Source organism: Gopherus flavomarginatus, chromosome 1, assembly GCF_025201925.1.
Source record: "Gopherus flavomarginatus isolate rGopFla2 chromosome 1, rGopFla2.mat.asm, whole genome shotgun sequence".
NCBI lineage: Eukaryota > Metazoa > Chordata > Testudines > Testudinidae > Gopherus > Gopherus flavomarginatus.
In genome coordinates this window covers 291,360,649-291,384,981 of record NC_066617.1, presented here as the reverse complement: position 1 = coordinate 291,384,981, position 24,333 = coordinate 291,360,649, and the positions used below count along the sequence as shown (strand labels likewise).

Here is a 24,333-nt window from a genome sequence, read left to right as displayed (position 1 = left end):
AACAGCAGAGTATTCAGCACAGTTCAAGGGGAATGACTGTACTGTACTCCTCCTTTCCCTATGTGCTCTGAGGCAAAACAAAACTTATGTTTATTAAGTTTCAGTTTTGAAGCTTTGTATTGAGGGAGTGCATTGAGCGAAGATTGAAGCAAACACAGGACAAGGGTGTGGATAACCCAGAGTATGGGTGGAAAGAAAGGCCTCTGGAGCTGGATGGGGTATGGGAGAGACTAGAATTCAGCCCTGCCTCTGGCATTTCTTGTCCAGTCCCCTTTCTGAGCCTGCCTGCCCTTCTCCAGAAATCTTATTGGTAGTGTGGGAGTGCAGCACACTGCCCCTGCTGCTGATCAAGATGCCTCTCTGCATTTGGTGAATGCATGGCCCAGGCAGAGGCTAGAGTGCTGTGGTTAACATATCCTGCAGCTCTTTTGGCCATGTGTTTCAAGCAGAGCAGAAAGCTATTTCTAGTGATTAGAATCCTGTGGCACCTTATAGACTAAAAGAGGTTTTGGAGCATGAGCTTTCGTGGGTGAATACCCACTTCGTCAGATGCATGTAGTCTACATGCATCTGACGAAGTGGGTATTCACCCACGAAAGCTCATGCTCCAAAACCTCTTTTAGTCTATAAGGTGCCACAGGATTCTTCGCTGCTTTTACAGATCCAGACTAACACGGCTACCCCTCTGATACTAGTGATTAGAGTATACCAGTCGTAGCTCTTCCGTTTTGTTGATGGGAGCTATTAATTGGGAGGCAGGGCAAAGATTGTTATGCCTCTCCAGTTCAGTCTCTGTGAGAGAAACGCATCGTCCAGAGGTTGCAAGGAGAAACTTGGCATAAAACATCTTCAGATAAGAGGCCTTGCTTTTTCTCTGATTTTTGTTCTTGCTTTTTTTTTTTTTTTTTTTTTTTTTTTAACATCAGTCCATGTTTAGTGGGCTTTTCTCTGGCTCACAGACAAGAGGCACGCTCACCAATAAAACTGCAGAATAATTTGGCACATATAGATATTGTCCCTTCTCTCCTGACTTTCCCCAAGTTTGCTCTTCCTCACACAGAAGAGTGCTCAGCTGGACACTTTGCCTTGTTTAACTAGATTTTCCAGTTAGTGTAATCATGTGCTCTGGCAAAGAGTTCTCTGCCCTCTTCTTCCCCACCCCAGAAACAATACTCTAAATGCTCAGCTTTTTGGGAAAGCCTACAATTTTGCTGCTGGTGGTGGTGAGAAGGGTCTTGGAGTTTCTTGCCCACGGGGCTCTGACCTTTGAGGTCAAATTTCATATTACTTCTCTGTGCTTATCTGTGGAGGAAAACTTTTTGCAGTTTCATCTAGGTCAGTCATCCTTTGACAAGCTCTATTTTCACAGATCACACCTCCCAAACACACTCATAACAATATGTCCTGTTTTCCTGTTGGCCAAGGCATTTCTGGAGGTGCAAGCGCAACTAGAAATTCCAAATACCCACCCACCAACCATTAGGGAAAAAAGATACAAACACAGCTGCAGTTAAGAGGGAAAAGCCTATCTTCTTTAACCCTATCATGCTCAGGGCAGCTCTGGCTCACTCTGTACCCACAGTTATGGGCTTATATGTTTTTGGTGAATCTCTTGAGGATTGAGATCAAAGGGACCCCAAGACACTGATATTTTCAAAGGAGCCTAAGAGTTTGGTACTCAATTCAAATTCAATTGTTGGGCACCTAACTCCTTTCAGCTCCTTTTAAGGTTGCAGATGGAGCAAAAACCCACTGGGCAGGCCTGGACAGGATAACCACCTCTCTCTCTGCTGTGAAATTGTTGACACACTTTACTTCTAAGTACTAAGGTAAAAGTTATGGGAAAAGTAGTGAGCTGAGGCACATATGGTGCAGCCGTTTAACAAATGAGAATCAGAGGAGTAGAATAAAAATCCCAGAACCCTCAGGAGAAATGGGCATAGCTTTGGTTCAGAGATGGCTAGTGCAGTGGCTCACAACCTTTCCTGACTACTGTACCCCTTTCAGGAGTCGGATTTATCTTGACTACCCCTAAGTTTCACCTCATTTGAAAACTACTTGCTTACAAAATCAGACATGAAATTTCAGAAGTGTCACAGGACACTACTAATGAGAAAGTAAGCAATTTTTCAGTATTACCATATAATAATAAAATCAATTGTAATATAAATATTGTACTTAAATTTCAGTGTATAGTACAGGGGTCGGCAACCTCTGGCATGCGGCTTGCCAGAGTAAGCACCCTGGTGGGCTGGGCCAGATTGTTTACCCGCCGCATCAGCAGGTTCAGCAGACTGCAGCTCCCACTCGCCGTGGTCCGCCATCCCAGGCCAATGCGGGTGGCGGAAAGCTGCAACCAGCACAACCCTCAGCCCGCAGCGCTTCCCACCATCTCCACTGGCCTGGGACAGCGACCCACAGCCAATGGGAACCGTGGTCCGCCAAACCTGCCGACATGGCAGGTAAACAAACTGGCCTGGCCTGCCAGAGTGTTTACCGTGGAGAGCCGCGTGCCAGAGATTGCCGACCCCTGGTATAGTACATACAGCAGTATAGACAAGTCATTGTATGACATTTTAGTTGGTACTGACTTGCTAGTGCTTTTTACATAGCCTGTTATAAAAGTAGGCAAATATCTAGATGAGTTGATGTACCCCCTGGAAGACCTCTGCATACATCCAGGGGTATGCGTACCCCTGCTTGACAACCACTGGGCTAGTGAACTTAATACTCTATTGGTATTATGTTTGTTTATTTAGGATGACCTTTCTGTGTGTGTTTGCTTATACTGGTTGCATATTCCTTTCCCTCTGACAGAAAAGACTTACAAGTTTTAGTTTCTTACACTGACTGGTTTGGAGCAACTTTTTTGTTTTTTTAAGTGTTTAAGCAACCTTAACTACAAGCATCACTGACTATAATAAACTGAGGCAGCCACTGGATCTCTGATACAAACTCTTCCTTAAAGCCCCCTTCTAAGAACGCTCGCATTCTCCTTCTCACCAAAAAAAATCTTCCTTCATTTTCCCTTTCCTTGACTATTGAGCCATGCCTTGTCTAGTGGTTTTGACTTATCTTTTGGGGAATATCTTCACTGCAGATTTACCTAGCTTTTAGCCCAAACTCCTCTACTGCCCCCACACACAAACCCTCTTAACCTGGGTTTGGAAGCACTTTCAGCCCAGGCTAACTGACCCGACTGGGGATATAGGTTAGAGTGTGGCCTTCACTTTAACTTGGGAAGTGAGAATACAGAATAAAAAACTTGAGTGCTGATGGTCCTCTACTGTTTTCCCCCAATTCTCCCGATAGACACATTTTCCTAGTATTGATACAAGTGACTGGGAAAGAATTCTCCAGCATCTCAGCACAAAGAGCCATGGGAGATGCCTCCAGACAAGCACAGGGCAGTGCAGAAATGGTGAGGTCTCAGGTAGGGCTTTATAGTATAACTGCTCACACCTGGCTTAGGCTGATTCAGGTGCTCAATTCTGGCTGCTGATCACTTGGGCTAACTCTGCAGGGAAGGTACCCTTGAAATGTAAAATCTCTGGGGCGGGGGGGTACGCGGCTTGCACTGTTTGCAAAGTGCTATGTGATCTGATTTACTAAAAATTGTGTTTAAATTAGCAGTTGGTTTACTCAGCTTATTGTTTTGTATTTGCCACAGGGCAAGACACAAAATGATAGATCCTCCTCTGAAGAGTTTACAGTTTAAAAGAAGCTCTTGGACAGGTCGAACTGAGAGAAACAGTGGTGGGAGTTGCTATTGTCTTTCCCTCCAACATGATTCTATTTGTGCACACTCTTGTAAAGTTCTTATAGCCTGATAATTTAACAGATACTTAATTGGTAGATTTAACATTTCTATTTAAATGAATTAACACATTTCAGTTACTGCACCAGCGGTATGTTTCATGATCAACTTCAATCTGTCTATAGCAGTCTTGCTAACAGGCAGGCAGAAAGTGAATGCTGTACCACACCCATCTCTCTCAGGCTGTGTTATTTATGCCTCTGGCCCAGCCCATATCATATGAATGCTCCTCTCCTCTCTTTATGGCCGTCCTGCTTGTGAGTTCCCCTTTAGGAAGTGGAAAGAGAAGATGGTTTTTAAGCATCCATGATCACCTTTTAATACTGTATTTTAACACAGTTCCAGCCTTCATATATGAAGGCATGTATGAAGTAAGCATATTTTAAATGACAGTGATGAGATTAATTCCCTTTACTTCATCTCTTTATCAGTGATATCCACAGCACAAAGTTTCAGAATATAACAAGATTTGCTAGTCAATATAATGTAAGGTTCCCCCGCCCCATGAAAGCAAAGAGTGTGTGTGTGTGTGTGTGTGTAAAAACATTAAATACCGGGAAAGACAGTGACTGCAAATTTGTATAGTTCTAAATACTGCTGGTGTTTTTACTACATGTCATAAGAACAAGTACAGTATATGCATCACACATCTCTTTAGATTTTGTTCCTGATATTCTGGTTTGAGTTATCTTTTTGATTTGTGTTGACACAAAACTACAGATTGAAGCCTTTAAACTTACAGTAAAGTCACTTTGATGAAATAGTAAGAGCACTTAGCTACCATGTTTCAGAATGTGCAGTTTTAAATTAATTGCACGACTATCTTTGGACTTTGGCTCGCAGGCCTCAGGCTAAGAGGCTGTTCAATTGCAGTGTAGACTTTTGGGCACAGGCTGCAGCCTGAGCTCTGGGCCCTCCCAAATTGCGGGGTCCTATAGCCTGAGCCCCAGCCTGAGCCTGAATGTCTACACTGCAATTCAACAGCTCCTTATCATGAGCCTGACTGAGCTGACCCAGGGCAGCTGTGCTTATCTACTTGCAGGGTAGGCATACCCTAACGCTTAAGACATGGATTTCCCAAACCTTGTCTGTGTTTAGTCTAGACCTAAAGGCATATGTGCATGTTTAAAAATGTAATGTAGCTTGTCCTCATAATTAAAACATAGAAGCAGGGGTGGCTCTAGACATTTCACTGCCCCAAGCACAGTGGCATGCTCTGCCAGTCGCTGGTCCTGCGGCTCCGGTGGACCTCCCGCAGGCGTGCCTGCGGAGGGTCCACTGGTCCTGCGGCTTCAGTGGACCTCCCACAGCTGTGCCTGCGGGAGGCCCACTGGAGGTGCGGGACCAGCGGACCCTCTGCAGGCATTTCGCCGAAGGCACTCTGCCAGCCTCCTGGCGACCGGCAGAGTGCCCCCCGCAGCATGCCGCCCCAAGCACGCGCTTGCTGTACTGGGGCCTGGAGCCTCCCCTGCATGGAAGATTAAACATATTTCTTTGTGATCAATGGTCCAGTACGAGGGCCTGAATGCATTTCCTGGCCAGGAAAGTGTTTATATCAGTCTTAGAAAATGTCCCTCATACTGGCAGTGTCAAGTGTAAATATAAACCAATTTATTATTAACTTATTAATTTTTATTATTTTGGTTAGTGAATCTTAATGTGAAATCTCTCAATATTTCTACAAAATGTAATTACAAGTTAGCACCTGTTTCTGATGTGGCTTCCTCTCATAGCAGAATCTGAAAGGCTTTGAGTCCCATGATATTTCTGCCCTCACAAGCAGTTCTTGTTCCACATTTAAGAAGCTTTATGAAACACAGTCCCTTAAATCAAATGGTGAAAATATGGATTTTTTTATTCTTAACAGACAAATGCATTATCTAAGAAAAATTATCATCTTTCAGAATGAAAACTAAGGAAATAAACTAAAACATGAATATCGAGTTTAGCTGAGAAATACATACTATCTGCTTCTAACCAAAACAACCTCAAACTGTAGATTTAAAAATAACAGTTGAAAGATGGAAGATTGATATGGCTATTTGTGGAATCATAACTCACTACTTTTCCTGTGTCCCACCCACAGTCTTACACTGAATAGGTATATAACAAGTATTAAAATAACCCTAGAAACTGTGCACATTACTGAGTAACAAAGAGAGAGTTCTAAATTCATACACATTCTGGGTCTCAATGCTCTTCCCGTGGAAAGAAGTAGGTGGTCTTAATATTTAGAGATGAAGCATGCTATATATCCTCCAGTTGCTGAACTGGGTATATTTAGTTCTTGATGTGGTTCACTGGTGTCTTGTGTTCTTCTGCTTGAGGATATGCGGTATGTTTCAGCCTTGACTATAAACTTGTTTAGGCAGTAACAAAGAATTAAACACTTTGAAATGCAGGGTGTGTATGTAAAGGGCATGGTGATATAAAATCTATGGGATATTTTTAGTAACTGTACTGAAATTCTAGCAGGGTAAAACCTAGCTTCACAGTAGGCTGTGATATAACCTATAGTTTAATAATCTAATGTCAGTTAAACTGTGCTGATCTAGGTATCTAAAAGTAGTCATCTGCTTGACCATCTAGGGTTGTATAGTTCAGTTCCAAGTCCTCTTTACGCTGGGCTAGTAAATGCTGTGCATGTTTATGAATTGTATACAAAACCACAAAGTGTAGGGTTTGGTGGGTTTCTCAGGGTGCTGGGGATGAGAGCTTGCATGCTAAACTGAAGCTTCAAGAGAATTTATTGGTGCTCTGCTAATGGACCCCTAATTAAATGTACAAACATGACTTAAAATAACCTGTAAAGTAAATTTTAAACTAGAGTGCCATACTTAAATCCATAGTAAGACACCAAAGAAGTCTGATTTCCTCCTCAGCCCCCAAGAGGCAGGGCTGCCCAGAGGTTTCGGGGGTCTGGGGCAAAACAATTTCGGGGGCCCCTTCCATAAAAACAAGTTGGAATACTATATTCTTGTGGGGGCTCCTGTGGGGCCCAGGGCAAATTGCCCCATTTGCGCCCCCCCCCCCAGCTGCCCTGGGAAAAATAAACATTTAAAAACCTTCTGCATCTTGGCACAAACCCAGTTTTTAAAACTTCTTTTCAAGTCACCTTTACAAGATATCACTGGTTCTCAACATCAGCTAGTGCTAAAAGGCACTAAAGCTCATTAAAAGGGTTGGACAAATTATTTTCCATCAAAACTTTTTTTGGATTGAAAACTAGAGGTTTTTAAAAAGCAGAAAAAATCAGACTGTCTGCTTTCCTTCAAAATTTGCTGTGGTTTTTTTAATTGAAAAGCTGAAGTTAGTCTGCCAAAACGTGAACGTGGTTTGGGGTTTCGGAAATGTGTAGCCAAATATTTGCTGCTTGCTGTGTTTGATTGTTTAAAAAAAACCAATAAAACAATAAAAAAAAATTCTGCTTTAAAAAAAAAAAATCCAAAACTTTTGAACCAGCTTGGCTTGTGACCAAACGCCTGAGCCCATCCAGTCAGAGATTTTTCCAGGTTTCTGATACTCTGCTGGCTTCCTTGACTCTCATCTGTCTCCGCAACTTTGGGTTCATTTAGGTTAGAACTTAAGAACAGCCATACTGGGTCAAACCAAAGGTCCATCCAGCCCAGTATCCTGTCTGCCGACAGTGGCCAATGCCAAGTGCCTCAGAAGGAGTGAACCTAACAGGTAATGATCAAGTGGATCTCTCTCCTGCCATCCATCTCCACCCTCTGACAAACAGAGGCTAGGGACACCATTCCTTACCCATCCTAGCTAATAGCCATTAATGGACTTAACCTCCATGAATTTAATCTGTTTCCTAGATACTGGCTCCATGGGGTCCCCCACAAACTGGAGATGGTTACTGTGGGTTTGTCTTTGGTATAGCTTATGTACGTATTCCACAAACTGAGCATTTGAGCTTGTTCCAGAATCTGGGATGAGCCTATGTTGTGAAAACTGAAATGCTCAAAATAGCACATGCATGTGAATGGACACAGGGTGCTAAAATTAAATTAAACCAGGGGTTCTCACACTGGGGGTCAGGATCCCTCATGTGGTCGCGAGGTTATTAGTGGGGGTTGCGAGCTATCAGCCTCCACCTCAGACCCCGCTTTGCCTCCAGCATTTATAATAGTGTTAAATATATAAAAAAAAGTGGGTTTAATTTATAAGGGGGGGTGCACTCAGAGGCTTGCTATGTAAAAGGGGTCACCAGTACAAAAGTTTGAGAACCACTGAATTAACCCCTCTGAAGCCTTGGGGAAAGGAGGGGGAGGGTCTCCCTTGATAGGGTTGGGAAGGAGGTAGGTGGTGTAGGATACTGCTCTTCTCTTGTGATCCCTCCCCCATGGCTCTCTTGGCTCTATCACTGTTAAACTAAAGTGGCTAATTTTAATGAAGCTACTCTCCCCTGACATGAACCTCCCTGTGGCACTGAAATTAATTGTAGACTATAATTTGGCATTTGAGAAGTGAAAGGGATGGTAGCCCTAAGGGAAAAGATAACAGCTTGTCTCTTTGTGTTAGATAGCTGTCTGCAAGCCTCAAACTGCTGAATGAGCTTTAGGGAAGGGAAGGCTGTGCCTCTCCAAACAGCCTGGCCCTGCCCCCTATCTGACCCCCACGCACTTCCTGCCCCCGACTGCCCTCCCCTCAGAATCCCTGACCCACCCTGCTCCTTGTCCCCTGACTGCCCCCCCCCCCCCCCGAAGGAGGCACCGGGCGATGGGTTGGGGGAGCCGCTGACATTCTCGTTGGGGCCCTGGGCCGGGGCAAATTGCCCCTCTTGCCCCTCCCTCTGGGCGGCCCTGCCAAGAGGTGCTAACATTTGCACATCTTGCAAAGCATGTTGCTAGATAGGCTGCATTGTCTGACTGTTTACCTAGCAACACAGTCAACTGTAGTCTGGTATGTACTGTTTTTTTGTATGCTATTTTTATTTCCTTAAATATTTTATGACTAGCAATATGTTTGTAAGGAAACATTCCTAACTAAATTATAATATGACAACTTACACTTTTCTGCATGGGTACATTAGTGACATTTTATGCTTTAACTTAAATTCCAAAATATCTTCTGAATTTTTTTAAATATTGCAGCAGTTAATAGTATCTGTGCTAAACTAAAAGGATATTTATAAGCAGGACGCATGTTATTCTCTCTCCCGCTTGTCACAGGCTCTTTTGTTGAAAGATTCATATCTATCTGCTTTTTGGTGCAAGGATAAATTTAAGTGAGTTGCAAGAGGTGATAGTTTCATTAAAATTCGGTGCTTGAATTGGACAGATATGCTGCTCACCTTTCTATTCTGTTGAGATTCTCATACCATTTCTATCACTGTGATACAAATACCTAAACGTCTTGCCTTAGCTATATATTTCCCTGTGTCATACTACTTATTTCTGTGATGGCGTGTGAAAAAGAACTAATCAAGAAGCTGGCAGCATTAAGGCTGCTTTGAGCAGTTTGAGTTGCTGCTAGACCTTACTTTTCTTCCTACATAGCACAAGAATTAGGTTGGACCTGTGAGAGCTTGTTGCTAGCATAAGAGCTTAGATATTGCTGAGATGTGCAGCCCTTTCAGTTCCTGCTCAGTGGTCTGCAAAGCCTTGAGTATCCTACATACAACATCCAGTAAGCTGCAATCCATGGAGTGCAGCTTGTATAAGGCAAGCTAATTCAGAAGGTGAACTGAGGTGGCTTGTTCTTTTTTAAGGAAAGCAGGGGTATGAAGTGGGAGATCTCAGAATTTTCTTAAATGCAGGGGGAGCAGTTACTGCCCTGCACCTTTAAGCAGGGAGTGGGGGCTGTTTGGCTGGCTGGCTGAGTGAAGGGACCAGTGCTTTATAGCTGGGGGGAGGGGAACGGTTGGGGGACTCCTACGATTGGTATGGCAGGGAGCCAACCCCCCCCCTCCATTCTTATAGCCTACCTTAACTCTCCTACGAAGGGGAATGGATGATAAGGTCCCAGCAATGGATTTGTTGGAGGGACCTGTAGGGAAAAAGAGAAGGAGCTGATGGAAGCCCCCCAGGTATTTATGGAACAAATATGGGTTACCTGCACTGTACACTGTTATCTGCTGGGTAGTCCCAGACATCTAATAATAAAGTTGTGGTCTGATTAAGCCCATGCCAAATGTCTCCCGTACTTCTTTCGGCATAGCCAGACAATCACAATCTGGAGATTAAACGAGCAGAGAATCTGTGACAGATACTGTGTTGGTATGTGAGAAGAAGGAGCAAGCCAACATTTCTTTACTGCTACAAGTACTGTGTAAGAATATAGTAATTTAGTGTCAGTTCTCTTGTGGTGAATTATAAACTATATCGACAAAACTGAAAAGCCTGTTTGTGTGATGGGGACCCCCGGGGTGCAGCCTGGACTGTGGGACCACTGAGACATCCAAACCCAACAGCTTGGGCTGTGTCTCGCACTGTGGTGTTGATGTCAAGCTACAAGTCTCTGACAGACACTTAACTTACACAGCCATCCACAGGCAGGGACACACCCAACTGAGTTACTTGAATCATCTCCTAACCACTCATGAACCATCAATAGAGAAGCTTCAGCCAATTCCCCACCAAATCCCCAGCCTTGCACCCAGAACTGTACCATCTTGCACTGCTCAAGGCTCCCTTGGGCAATGTAAAATCATTAATAAGTTCACCACTTCTTCATAGGAAAGTGGACATGCATCAGCCTTTGTAATCTGAGCTGCAATTATCCAAGCACTTCAACCAAACACACAGTTTTTAGGTAAAATATAAAACAGATTTATTAACCACAGAAAGATAATTTTAAGTGATTATAAGTAGCAGGCATAACAATCAAAGTTGGTTACATAGGAAAAAATGTTAATTTACAGTCTAAATTCTAACTTAAACAGACTAAGCAAGATGAATCAGTCTCACCTAACCGATGGTACAAGCATCTTGCAGTTCCTCAAGACAGACTGGACTCCCTTACAGCCTGGGACCAATCTCCTTAGTTCAAAGTCTTTGTCTTCCAGACACTGAGATGGAAAGGAGTGGGTGGGCAGAGGCCAAGTGATGTCATTGTCCCTCTTTTATACTTTTTTCCAGCTGCTAGAGAGATCCTTGCTGTGACGTGGGTTAGTCTGCCCTCATTGCATACGTGCCTTCTCTGAGAAGTGTCTGGGATAGATGACTTTTCTTGATGGGCCATTAAAGCTGTCCGTCCCTCCTTTGTTGCAACTGACAGGTTGGCTGTGGGTATTTCCAAACCTCAACATATTTCAGTAGCACGTAAAGTAATACTTCATATACAATGATAGTATGTACAATCCAACAGGATATTAAGGTTCAACAGATTGACTTTTTGAATGCCTCACCAGGCATACTTTGTATAAAACACATCATAATCATATGACAGTGGTGAATATGCAGGTTCCAGGGTGCTACTTTGAGGTACAGAATATCACAGTACGCAACAGTGGGAAAAAAACCTAATCGCTTTGCCAGCGCCATCCATGTTTCAGTGGCAAACTGAAAGTTTCTTTTAATCTCCTGAGACTTTGAGTAATAAAGTTTAGCCTTCAGGTGGATTACTGTCATTCTGACTATATGTAGTAGGTTGTAGTAACCTAGTGTCCTGGTAGCTTATGCACATTTAGCTTGTAAACTCATGTTTTTAAAAACTGTCGAGTGAAAAATACATGGTTTGATTTTCTTTACTCCCACATGCATGCAAGTAACTGGCAGCAAAGTTTGTTTAAAATGTATTTATCAGAACAAGCAAGGCTCAGTAAGTTGTTCTTTATCCACTGTATACGTTACGTATTGGTTAAAGACTTTTTCAAGTGTGTATTTCTTATCCTATTTCTTACTTTATAGTATAGTACCTTGTTATAGGAAAGGCGTAGGATGGCTACACAAAATCAATGTGTTCAGCGTAAAATACTTGATTGAATTAAGTCGCACATGTAAATAGTGATTTTAAACTTTAATATTTCCCTTTGAAGTATTAAAGTTCACAAAACACATTTTTTCCATAGTGTATCATGGTGGTTCATATTGCAGGTTAGATTAAACAATATTGTTACCTAAAGCACTGAGCTAATGGAAAAGCTTATAGACTGCAAGAATTTCTGTTTATCCTTTAGAAGATCGTGAACAATAAACTTGAACGTACTTTCTAGAAGTTGAGTGCTGAAAGTGAATTTGCCACATATTGTACCAGCACTGGGTAGAATCAATCATGTGTCCTGAATTCAGGGGATTCCTCAACTGGCAAGAGCTAGCATAAGCTGTTCTATGACAGAGTCACTTGTCCCCATGCAGGCTATGCAGGGGGCATGGAGAGGGAGGGGAAGAACACATGGCACTTCATCTGATCCCTGACCTGATCACTCCCTGTTGGACCACTGCAGCTGGGATAAGTTAGGTCAATCCTTTGTTGATCTAAGCTATGTCAGGCATAATTTTGGCTGCAGTGGTACAGAACTGGAGGGGAGGAGGAAAGTCATTCCGCTCAACCCCTTCGGTGTTTAGTTGCAGCTGAGGATTAAGTGCATTAATTACATTGTACGACACCATTCCACGGTAAGTAGGTGGTAGTATGCCATTTTTCATAGAGTCCAAAATCAGAAGGGGCCATTGTGACAATGTGGTCTGATCTCTGGTATAACACAAGGTATAGGACTTCCCCAAAATAGTTCCTAGAGCATAGATTTTAGAAAAACATACAATCTTTACTTAAAATTTGTCTGTGATTGAGAATCCGCTACCACCCTTGGTAAATTACTCTCATTATTGAAAATGTTCACTTTGTTTCCAGTCTGAATTTGTTAGCTTTATCTTTCAGCCATTAGACCATGTTGTGACTTTCTCTGCTAGACTGAAGAGTCCATGATTAATTATTTGCTTCCCATATGGGTACTTATAGGCTGTAATCAAGTCACCTCTTAACCTTTTCTTTGTTAAGCTAAATAGATTGAACTTACTGGGTCTATCACTAAAAAGGATGTTTTCTAATCTTTTAATCTTTCTTGTGGCCCTTCTGTGAATCCTCTCCAACTTATCAACATCCTTCCTGAATTGTGAACACCAGAACTGGTAGTCACATCAGTGCCAAATACAGAAGTAAAACAACCTCTCTACTCCTAATTGAGAGTCCCCTGTTTATGCATCCTAGAATTACATTAGCCCCTTTTGGCCATAGCAACGCACTGGGAGTTCATGTTCAGCTGGTTATCCACTATGATGCCAAGTTCTTTTCAGAGTCCTTGCTTTCCAAGATAGTGTCCCCCACTGTATAAGTATGAGCTACGTTCTTTGTTCCTAGATGTATATGTTTACATTTAACCATATTGAAACATATTGTTTGCTTGTGCCCAGTTCACCAAGCGATCCAGAATGCTCTTTATCAATAACCTGTCCTCTTAATTATTTAGCCCTTCCTCAATTTTTGTTGTTTGCACATTTTTTTTAGCTTTTATGGTTTCTTCCAAGTCATTGATGAAAATCTTAAATAGCATAGGTCCAAGAACAAATCCCACTAGAAACACATCTGATAGATACTGATTCCCAGTTTATAGTTACATTTTGAGATATAATAGTATATAGTTCTAGTTTTTAAGTCAAAATGTTATGCTGTGCCAAGTCAAATGCCTAAAAGAAGTGTAAGGCAATGACTACACTATAAATTACTTCGGTATAACTTGTGCTGCTCAGGGATGTGAATTATCCACACCCTGGAGTGATCTAAGTTATACTGACCTAAGCGCTGGTGTAGACAGAACTATGTCAGCGGGAGAGCGTCTCCCACCAACATAGCTACCGCCTCTTGTGGAGGCAAGAGTTACGCCAACAGGAGAGCTCTCTCCCATTGGCTTAGAGCATCTTCACCAGAAGGATCGGTGAAGCTGCACCACTGTGAATGGTGTAATGTAGACATAGCCTCAGTATACTGTATCAACATTATTATCTTTATCAACCAAACTTGTAATATAAAAAAAAAAGTTAGTTTGACAGGATATATTTTCTATAAACTCAGGTTGATTGGCATTAATTGTGTTACTCTTCTTTAATGCTTTATTAATTGAGTGTCATGCCAGTCACTCCATTATTCTACCTGGAATTGATTTCAGATGGACAAGCCTGTAATTACTGGGCCATCCCATTTATCCCTTTTTTTTTTTTCAATGGCACAACAGTAGCTCTCTCCCTTTTTTTGTGAAACTTCCCTGGTGTTCCAAGGTGATTGAATATCAACATTAATGTTCCAGCGAGCTCCTAAGTCAGCTTTTTTTAAATTCTTGGATGCAAGTTACATGGATCTGCTGACTTTGAAAACGTCTGCTTTAGTAGTTGCTGCTTAACATCCTCCTGAGATGATGTAATTATAAATGATAACGTTTTCTACTCTAACATCATTTGTTTTTCCTCCAAATACACAATAAATATTTTTGTTCAACACTACTACCTTTTTTGCATTATTACTGACAATTCTACCATTTCCATCTACTAATGGATCAATACCATCGTTAAGATTCTTTTTGTTCCTAATACTCTTTAAAAAATCCATATTGTCCTTATCTGTGCTGGCCATAGATTTCCCCTTGTCCCTTTGCATCCCTTGTCAATAGGGGTAAGGAATGGTCCTGCTTTGAGCAAGAAGTTGGATTAGATGACCTCCTGAAGTCTCTTCCAACCCTGATATTCTATGTGAATCAGATATTTAGTAACCTGTTGAAAGACACAACAGATGAGCATTCGAATTTAGGAATTCCTGGCTCCCGGTCCTGTGATAACATCTTGAGGCCAACCCCCTCTTTACATATAATAGGAAAACTAATAATAATCTGAACACACCTGTGATAAACAGCTAGTCATCCATCTTGTTTATCAAGATTCTTTTATAGATTTCTTCCCCCCACCCCGCTTATTAATTTAAATGTGTTGCTATCATATGGTACTATTGCAAAATGCGGCCTTATGATTGGATTATTGACTTTAGGTGTATGGAAACAAATATTTATACTGCTTAAATACCTTATTTGTGGATGAAATATGCCTTTTTTTGACGGAATATTCCCAAGTATCTGCAAGCAGGCTTCCTGTGGAACGTGTAAGCGGCATGGCTTACACCTCCAAAGCTGTGGATGTAGTTAGAGTATCATAAATACTGTACTAAGAAATAACATATTTTTAGTGGGTAACATGATGCCACTGGCCTGTGTGCCTGTCTGAGTATATTACAAAAGTCCCATTGTGACTTCAATAGTTTTAAAGTAAAAATGTTTTCATTATAACCCTCTTTCCGCTGCCCCCATGCCACACTTGTTGTTTTCCAATACCTTTTTAGAATGAAATTGTTCATGCTTGATTTCTTCCCAGAGGTGAAATATATGGAAGATTTGAGCTAATCCTGTTCATCTGTTTGTTGCTGTGTGATCTGGTGAAAGGAGTGTTTTGTTCCTGCTTTTAAAATTTGTAACCACTGTGTTTTGGGGGAATAACTCAAATTTTTGCATCTTGAAACTACCCACTGTGAATTCACATCTGTACTGTAACTAATGACTAATGCTTGATTAGTTAAGTTCTGGAGGCAGACAAAACGTTATATGTTTGTGTAATTGTAGGAGCTGGCCCCAATTGCAGACTTTAAAGCCTGCTGGTGAGCTCTCTTAGTCCTGACTGTAACAGTGGGGTCCTCGAGAAAGAGTGCCTGCTGAAAGCATTCCTGATGAGCAAAGTGTCCCTTATGCCTAATTCATGTAGATCTTCAAAGCATGGCAGATTTTTAATCCTGCAGTTGTTGTTGCTTGACATAGCAGAACTCTAAGCAACCCAGAATTGAATGCCTGCTCAGAAGACCTTTCCAAGTTCTGCAAAGAGACCACTCTATCACTCCCACCCAGTTGCACATTTCCTGAATTTCAGGTGCTTCATTGTGCAGTGTTAGCATCACTTTACCTTTTTTCTTTGCAGTTGAGTAGAAATTAAAGAAGTTCTTTTACTAACTCCTCATCCAGGTGAATATGTGGTACTTTAACACAAATAAACACTGGTTCATAGTTCTTAAGGTGGTGTGTTCCTTTATGAAAGTCATAAATTGGCAAAAGAAACTTGAGTTCAATAGGTCTAATTCTGTGTTTGCTTGCATTTCAGTTAACTGGAATGGCAGAAGATCCCAATCTATGGGTTGGAGGATTACATACTCTTTTTTATTGTCCTGTGGCAACTGTTCTCCCCCTCCCCCCAAACTCCAAGTACTTTAACTAGACTGCATTTTCCCCACACCTCTATTTTTTAAAGAGCCCTTGAATTCTAAAGACGTGACAACTTGTGTTTCTGCTAATGTTAAAAAGCTGTTTGCCCCGGCTAAATAACAGGATCTCGCTGCACTTCAGTATATGTATAAAACGTCAGGTGAACATATGCTTCCCACCCAGCATGACTAAACTCCAAGGAAAGCAAGTCTGTTTCAATGTAAATAAGCTCTGGATTCCCTTTCCCACATCATAGTGACAACTAATCAGGGAGCCATAACTGTAAACTGGATGATTTTTCTAGTTTCAGTTCAGTTCATAAATGTAAATTGATGTTAATGTAATCAGCATATTTCCTTATGTCTAAAAGCCACAAGATAAGTCAAATTAAGATAGTAGTTCCAGCCTCTCTTATTTAGAGACCTTTTTGTAACAGACTGGAGCATGAGCCCACTCTAACTCCCTTATTTCAAACTCTGATACAAGTGTTCTATCTAGCTTATTTGGTTTGTCTTTATCTTTCTATTCTCTTATCCTTCAATTGCTTCTTTCTTTTTTATGCATTTTTTTTTTTACTGCGCTTTCCATTTCTCAGTCCTGTTTATTCCTTGCCCTCCCTCTTTACAGTCCTTTGCTGCCCCTCTCTCAGTTCTTTTGTTCTCTGCTTTATGTTGCTCCTCTTATTTGCTCTTGTTCTACGGTACATCTCTGCTCCCTAGTGCTGCCACCTGTTTCCCTGTTTATCCATGCTGCTCGCTTCCATTTTAGGGGCTTTCTTCCCCTTCTCCATATTTTAGCTGAAGGCTCTGTTCTCCCAACGTCCCTACTGCTGTTTGCTTCACATATTTCCCACCACAGTGCTACATAGTGCTGCTTCCTGGCTCTTACCATAGAGATTGCAGAGAGCAGCACTAACACAGTACCGTACAGCAAAGCCTCAGCAGCAGAACCGCAGCAGAAGCAGGAACAACTGTGTGGCCAGCAAATCCCCTGGGGCAGAGCAGAGAGACAGGTGCACCCCTGGAAGGGTGTGGCATCTTGCTTCATTCCTGAGATATGTAGCATTTAAATTCCTGCTTGTGGGTGACAAAAGCATAGATTATATTTCTCACTACAGGTTGGGAATCTGCTATTAGTATCCCATCGGATTATTTTGGGATGTGACTTACTTTGAGTCAGGCAAAATGAAATTGAATTCTAATATTTCCATGCAAGTCAGCATTTGTGGTGTCATCTTTATAGTTTTTGTGAAACTTGAGTCCTATGTGAAGCAGCTGAATTTGCTTTGTTTCCTTTTTTGCATATAACGTCCCACCAAACTGCATTCAAATTTCGTGCCTGACCTTCAGTCTTAAATTCTCTCACAATTAAGCCTCATAGTTGTATAAAATGGTGTATAACACCAATGTTGACCTGAGATAACTTGAGTATAATGGGATTAATATAGTGCACTTTTTCTAGGATTGCAGAACATCTTTCAGATTTCAAGTAATATCAAACCTTAATGTTGTTAAAATGCAGTTAAGTTATGAAAAGTGACTCCCTAAAAATAAGTTTATAGGCACCATTTGTCTGTGTCTTTCACATCCATTTTTTTCAGTTGCACCAGTAAAAAGATGGCTTTCTAACTGCATGCTCTGCAAACATTAATATGGGATTTGATAATTTTATAACATTATTCTCTCTTGCTGTGCCATCTGTTCAAGATGTTGCGCTTAGAATTTAGTTAATTCATTTTAGTGTAAGAATAGGGTTTTATTCTGCCTTAATCTCCCATATCTGAATTTACCTTGCAGTATAAACAGGAATAAAAAGCAGCATAAACTTCTTTTAGCTAGAAAACTACACAGATGTGACATGAAATAGACACGCAGTATGTCTATTCAGTAAACTGCTGTTTTACTTTGTTGTCTTTCTAACCATAAAGAGTCAAAAAGCTTAAGATCATAAGGGGCCACTACATAATCTAGTCTGACTTCCATTACATCACAAGCTACCAGCACCGTCCAGCCACCCCCACACTAAACCCAGCAACCAAAATTAAACCCTCCAGGAGACTACTGTGTGCCCCAGGCACAGAATGGAAGATACTGAGCTGCACCAATGGCAGGGAATTAAATGAGATACACACAGACTATCCTACCCCATGCTGCAGATGAAGGTGAAACCACAAGCCCACTGCCAGTCTGAGGTGGGTTAAAATTCCTTCCTGGCCCCACATAGGGGAATCAGTTGAACCCTGCGAATGTGAGTAAGAACCAGCCAGCAAAACAACTGAGGCAGAGAATACTTAGTACCACCTCTCAGCGTTAGCTGACCCTGTCCAATGTCCCTCTCCCACTGTGGCTATCTCAGATGCTTCATGGGAAGAAAACCTACCCATTTTTTGGGGGGGGGCGGGGGCGTAGGATGGAGGGGAAAAGAAAGGGGAAAGGAAGGGATAGCTCAGTGGTTTGAGCATTGGCCTGCTAAACCCAGGGTTGTGAGTTCAATCCTTGAGGGGGCCATTTAGGGATCTGGGGCAAAAATCTGGCTGGGGATTGGTCCTGCTTTGAGCAAGGGGTTGGACTAGATGACCTCCTGAGGTCCCTTCCAACCCTGATATTCTGTGATTCTAGAAAGAGGGAATCCCTTTCCCTGACCCCTGCAGGTGACTTGTGGAAGTCCTGAAGCTTGAGGAATGGTCTAGATAGACTCTAGATAATACTTAGTCCTGCCATGAGTTCAGGAGGGCTAGACTAGATGACCTCTCAAGTTCCCTTCCAGTCTGATTCTTCTATGAGATTTTACAAACATAAGCTGTGAACCAGAAGGGACAAACAGGACTACTGATTTCTGCCTCCCACCGCAAGCAACCCATCATGCAATCACAAGCTTGTCAAGCTATCTTAAAACTAGTTAAGTTGTTTGTCCCCACAACTCCTATTGGGAGGTTGGTTCAGAGCCATAGAGATACACTGCTATCTTTGAGTTTTGGTAATTATTTCTTACAATCTTGTTTACTGATTTTTTTATTTATTTTGTAAGGAGAGGTGTTGATCTAATCACATAATATCCTTAGTTGCTACACATTTTATCTGACCAGATGGATCCCATTCTATTATAGCATCACTGATGTTCCTGCTCCTACATTTTAAGGAGATGCTGTCAAGCTTGCAGTTAGTTTAGGTCACTTTCACTTATTTTTAATAATCCCGTAGGAATTTGGATAAAAATTAACTGATTTTTAATGTATTTTATTTGTGTAAGAATTTAAAATGGCTGCTAGCTACTTGGAAAGACATTTCTTGGCTTTGGTGCACTAGCATGATGACTTTCTAATGCTCGGCAATCTTATAAGAACAGCCATACTGAGTCAGACCAAAGTTCCATCTGGCCCAGTATCCTATCTTTTGACAGTGCCCAATACCAGGTGCTTCAGAGGAAATGAACAGAACAAGTAATCATCAAGTGATCCTTCCCCTGTCACCCCTTGTCAGTTTCTGGCAAACCAGGGGCTAGGGGCCCTTTAGTGTACGGCTTTGCTCACTGTCCATCCTGGCTAATAGCCATTGATGGACCTGTCCTCAGTGAATTTATCTAGTTCTTGTGAATGTTGTTATAGTCTTGGCCTTTACAACATCCTCTGGCAAAGAGTTCCAGGGGTTGACTATGCACCCTGTGAAGAAATACTTCCTTTTGTTCGTTTAAACTTGCTGCCTGTTCATTTTGTTTGCTGACCCCTAGTTCTTGTGTTATGAGAAGGAGTAAATAACACTTCCTTACTTGCTCCACACCAGTCATGATTTTATAGCTTGTATCATATCCACCCCCTTAGTAATCTCTCTTTCAAGCTTATTAATCTCTCCTCATATGGCAACTGTTCCATACCCCTAATCATTTTTGTTGCCTTACTCTATACCTTGTCCAATTCCAGTATGTCTTTGAGATGGGGCAACCAGATCTGCATGCAGCATTCAAGGTGTGGGCATACCATGGATTTATATAGAGGCAATATATTTTCTGTCATCTTATCTATCCCTTTTTATTGATTCTCAACATTCTCTTGCTTTTTTTGATTGCCACTGCACATTGAGTGTACGTTTTCAGAGAAGTATCCACAATGACCCCAAGATATCTCGAGTGGTAACAGATAATTTAGACACCATCATTTTATATGTATAGCTGAGATTATGTTCTCCAATGTGCATTACTTTGCTTTTATCAACATTGAATTTCATTGCCATTTTGTTGCCCAGTCACTCAGTTTTGTGAGATCCCTTTGTAACTCTTCGCAGTCTGCTTTGGACATAACTGTCTTGAGTATATTTGTATCATCGCAAATTTTGCCACCTCACTGTTTTACCCCTTTTTCCAGATCATTTATGAATATGTTGAGCAGTACTGGTCCCAATATAGACTCTTCGGGAACACAATTGTTTACCTCTCTCCATTCTGAAAACTGATTATTTATTCCTACCCTTTGTTTCTTGTCTTTAATCAGTTACTGATCCATGAAGAGACCTTCCCTCTTATCCCATGACAGCTTTATTTTGCTTAAGAGATTTTGGTGAGGGACCTAGTCAAAGGCTTTCTGAAAATCTAAGTACACTATATCCACTGGATTCCCTTGTCCATGTGCTTGTTGACCCCCCTCAAAGAATTCTAATAGATTGGTGAGGCATGATTTTCCTTTACAAAAAACAGGTTGACTCTTCCCCAACAAACCGTGTCCATCTATGTATCTGATAATTCTGTTCTTTGCTATATTTTCAACCAATTTGCCTGATGATGAAGTTTAGGTGTACCTATGTGTAATTGCTAGGATCACTTTTGGAGCCTTTTTAAAAAAAATAGTGTCACATTAGCTATCCAGTCATCTGGTACAAAAGCTGATTACGGTTAGTAGTTCTTCAATTTCACATTTGAGCTCCTTGAGGACTCTTGGGTGAATACCATCTGGTCCTTGTGACTACTTATTATTTAATTTCTCAGTTTGTTCCAAAACCTATTACATATTACTGATTGATTTATCAATTTGTTCCCAAGCCTCCTCTAATGACACCTCAATCTGGGACAGTTCCTGAGATTTATCACCTCAAAAGAATGTCTCAGGCTTGGGAATCTCCCTTATGTTCTCAGTTGTGAAGACCAATGCAATGAATTCATTTAGTTTCTCCACAAAGGCCTTATCTTCTTCAGTGCTCCTTTAGCATCTTGATCATCCAGTGGCCCCCCTGGCTGTTCAGCAGGCTTCCTGTTTCTTATGTCCTAAAACATTTTTTTTGCTGTTACTCATTACAATGACTCAAAAAGTAAATATCATCCAGCTTCTTCAGAATTAATTTTGTGTGTGTACACAGCGTTTCTCCTCTCCCAACCTAACCAGCAACTTTGGCTTTTCTGTTTGTCAGCAAGACCCAGTTGTCAGCAAGACCCTATTTTCTTTTCTCTGACCCCTTCCTTCTTTGCTTATCTGCACATTCTGATCCCATTTCAGATTTTATTTGGAAAATCCATTAATTTTGGGTTCTTTTCTGATTTTGTTATCTCCACCCAGTGAAAAGATGCCACCTTTTGTTCAACTCCTGAGTCCACCCTTATGACGCCAGCCCCCCCAGGGTAACTGCTCATTCTTTCACAGCAGCTCAGTAACAGTTTGATGCCCATATTTTTCTTGGACTCCCTAGGCCTTTAAACAATTCCTAGTTTAGTTGTCTAGTCTCTCAGCTCCGCCTATCTTTGTGTCATTCTCCAAACAGAGTGCATCATGGTTACTCTCCTTCCAGCTGTTGTACTTTTCAGGGTAATGGGGTGCTTTTTGGACACTTCTGTCCCTGAAGCATTCTGCAGGCCAATGTACAGTGTTTGTTCTCCATTTCATTGAAGCTTTTGAGGCTTCATTCAGTTATAAAAATCACTGAAGGCAAAGGTATGCTCTGAGTTTAGATAAATTTGTAGGCCTGAACAAACTGGCAGTGCACCTCAGGTGCCAGATTGAAGCTGCCTTTTATGTGGGTGCACTGGATGGAGGAGAGAGAGCATGAGAGCCTTTCCTCACAGTGCACCCACCCAAGAGGCAGCTATAATTTCACTGCTTGTACAGCAGCGCACTCAGTTGAAGGCTTGGGGTTGGGGGTGGCAGGGTTGTGATTATGGCCCTGCCTCTTCCCAACTGTGCAGTGGCAATGAACACTTTTATAGTGGTGGTGCTGAAAGCCAGCTAAGGAAACTCTAAAGCAGTGGTCTCCAAACTTTTTACCTCATGCCCCTCCCATCCTCAGCCATGGCTCCGGAAGGTGGGATATGGACAGGGGTAAGGGTGCCAAGGCTCAGGCCACAGCTGAGGGTGTGCCTGGGGCTGGCAGCCAGGGCCTAGAGCTCGGGGTGCTGCGGCACCTCCCTCATCCTTCCTTCCTATGCCTATGCCAGTGTGCCACTCTTTCCTCTGATTCCACCTTCTCCCATCTGCAATAGGGGAACAGCCTACATTTGGAGGCATTATGCTTCTGATTCCATGGGCCTCCATGTCCAGTGAAGATTGGGGTCTATGACATATGGTATAATACAACACTGTCTACATGTTAAATGTTATACAAGCATTTTCCTGAAATGAAGCTTGAATTTATCCATTTATAAATATGCTTAGACATACTAGAGTCTAAAGACCTACAAAAACTGTAGTTCACTTATTAAACTGCTTTGTATTAGAATCTACTGACACTTTTTTTTTTAAGTGAGGCAGGGGGGGAGCTTTTATAATGTAAATTATTGAGCTCTTGCCTCCAGGGAGAGCAAAAAGGGGGAAAGGCTGTTTTAAGATGGTACTGAGTTGATGAAATGGCTGTTTTACAGACTGTGCAAAGTCTGACCTAGTACTTTAAGTACAGAAACTTTGAATGACATAGCTATATTACCTTATGAATTAAGTAACATTAGCCTCCCCTCTCCTGTAACCCTTTTTCCCATGTTGAGTTGTGAAGTGTGTGCAAAGGGAAATTCTTCTGTTTATATAATAGTGTTCAATATTAATGAGAAGGAATTTCTTGTAAATTCCCTGTTGATTATGAAGTAGAAAGTGAATTAATGAATTGTGCAATCTTTACAGTTCTATTTTGGTTACCCTGTCTTTACTAGGCAGTTGTCTGTAGCAGGTGCAATGAGTGAGTACTGTACCACTCCTATATTTTATAGTTCCATACTATAAAAAAAAATTTTTTTGCTGCTTCCTTGATCATGCAGTTTGGTTTCTCTCTCTCTCTCTCTCTCTCTCTCTCTCTCTCTCAAGAGCCTGCTCAGCAACCAAACCCAGATTCCAGGTGCCGTATTCCACAATCATTCTGTAATCTGTAATCATAGAAACAGAATGTTCCTCCTCTTATTCCTCCATTGCCAACAGTTTCTGGGTGGGTGAATGTCAGTAGCTGGAGTTATTTTTAAAGGCGAGAGGTGAGGCTTGTCGTGCAAAGCTAGAAAGAGGGCGTTTGTTTGCAGAGCAGAACTGACATCAAAGTGCAGATTACTGCCTACTGGCTAGCCACTTGCCTTATACCAGGTAATCTTTAACATATGTGTCAGTCACAAAGATCGCAACTAGCCCAGCCACGTATATGAAATATTGCTAGTATTTATGATCCGAAAGATTGCGGTTTTTGTTGTCTTTTTTTCTTTCCGTGAGCTGGACTTTGAAACTTAGGCGTTCATACTAATCAACTTGCAATACCTGCTCAGTGCTGCTTAACTAAGCAATCACTTTCCACTTTTCTTCACAGGATAATATAAATGTTTTTCTGAAAGCTTGTGAAAATATTGGATTGAAAGAAGCTCAGCTTTTTCATCCTGGTGATCTTCAGGATTTGTCCAGTCGAGTTACTGTCAAGTAAGTTTTTTCCACCTAATATTTTTAAAGTTAGCTAATATGTTTTACAGTCAGAGTTTTAAAAAATGTTTGACTAGAAAATTCTTTCTTAAAACAGCTAGCAACAGAGCAGTTTTGAAGCAGTGTAGCTCAGAATGGTCTTAGCTTTGTTAAAGTCATTAGGTTAGGTCTGATATAATTAGTGGAAATATATCCTGTAGAGAACCTTACTTTGTAATTAGTATTTTTATACCTACCAGTATACTGGGTTGCTAATTAAGATGTGAAGCAGAAACTGTTCTGTTACAATTTAATTTTAGAATAAACTCTCTGTAGGTGAATTGTGTACTATAATAACCAGAAGGTGCTAAAATAGATTTTAAAAATATTTCTTGATTTATTTGTTTAAATTTTGAAATTGGTAGTTTAAAAAAAATCTCA

General features: G+C 41.4%; 1 protein-coding gene across 1 annotated transcript in view; it reads left to right on the top strand.

Annotated features, from left to right (window-relative positions):
- The window catches only part of LMO7 (LIM domain 7), a 193,824-nt gene that overhangs the window by 74,196 nt on the left and 95,295 nt on the right, over nucleotides 1-24,333 (top strand). The window contains exon 4 of the mRNA XM_050952271.1: nucleotides 23,807-23,913. Coding sequence (XP_050808228.1) covers nucleotides 23,807-23,913 — 107 coding nt within the window. The remainder of the gene's footprint in view (nucleotides 1-23,806; nucleotides 23,914-24,333) is intronic.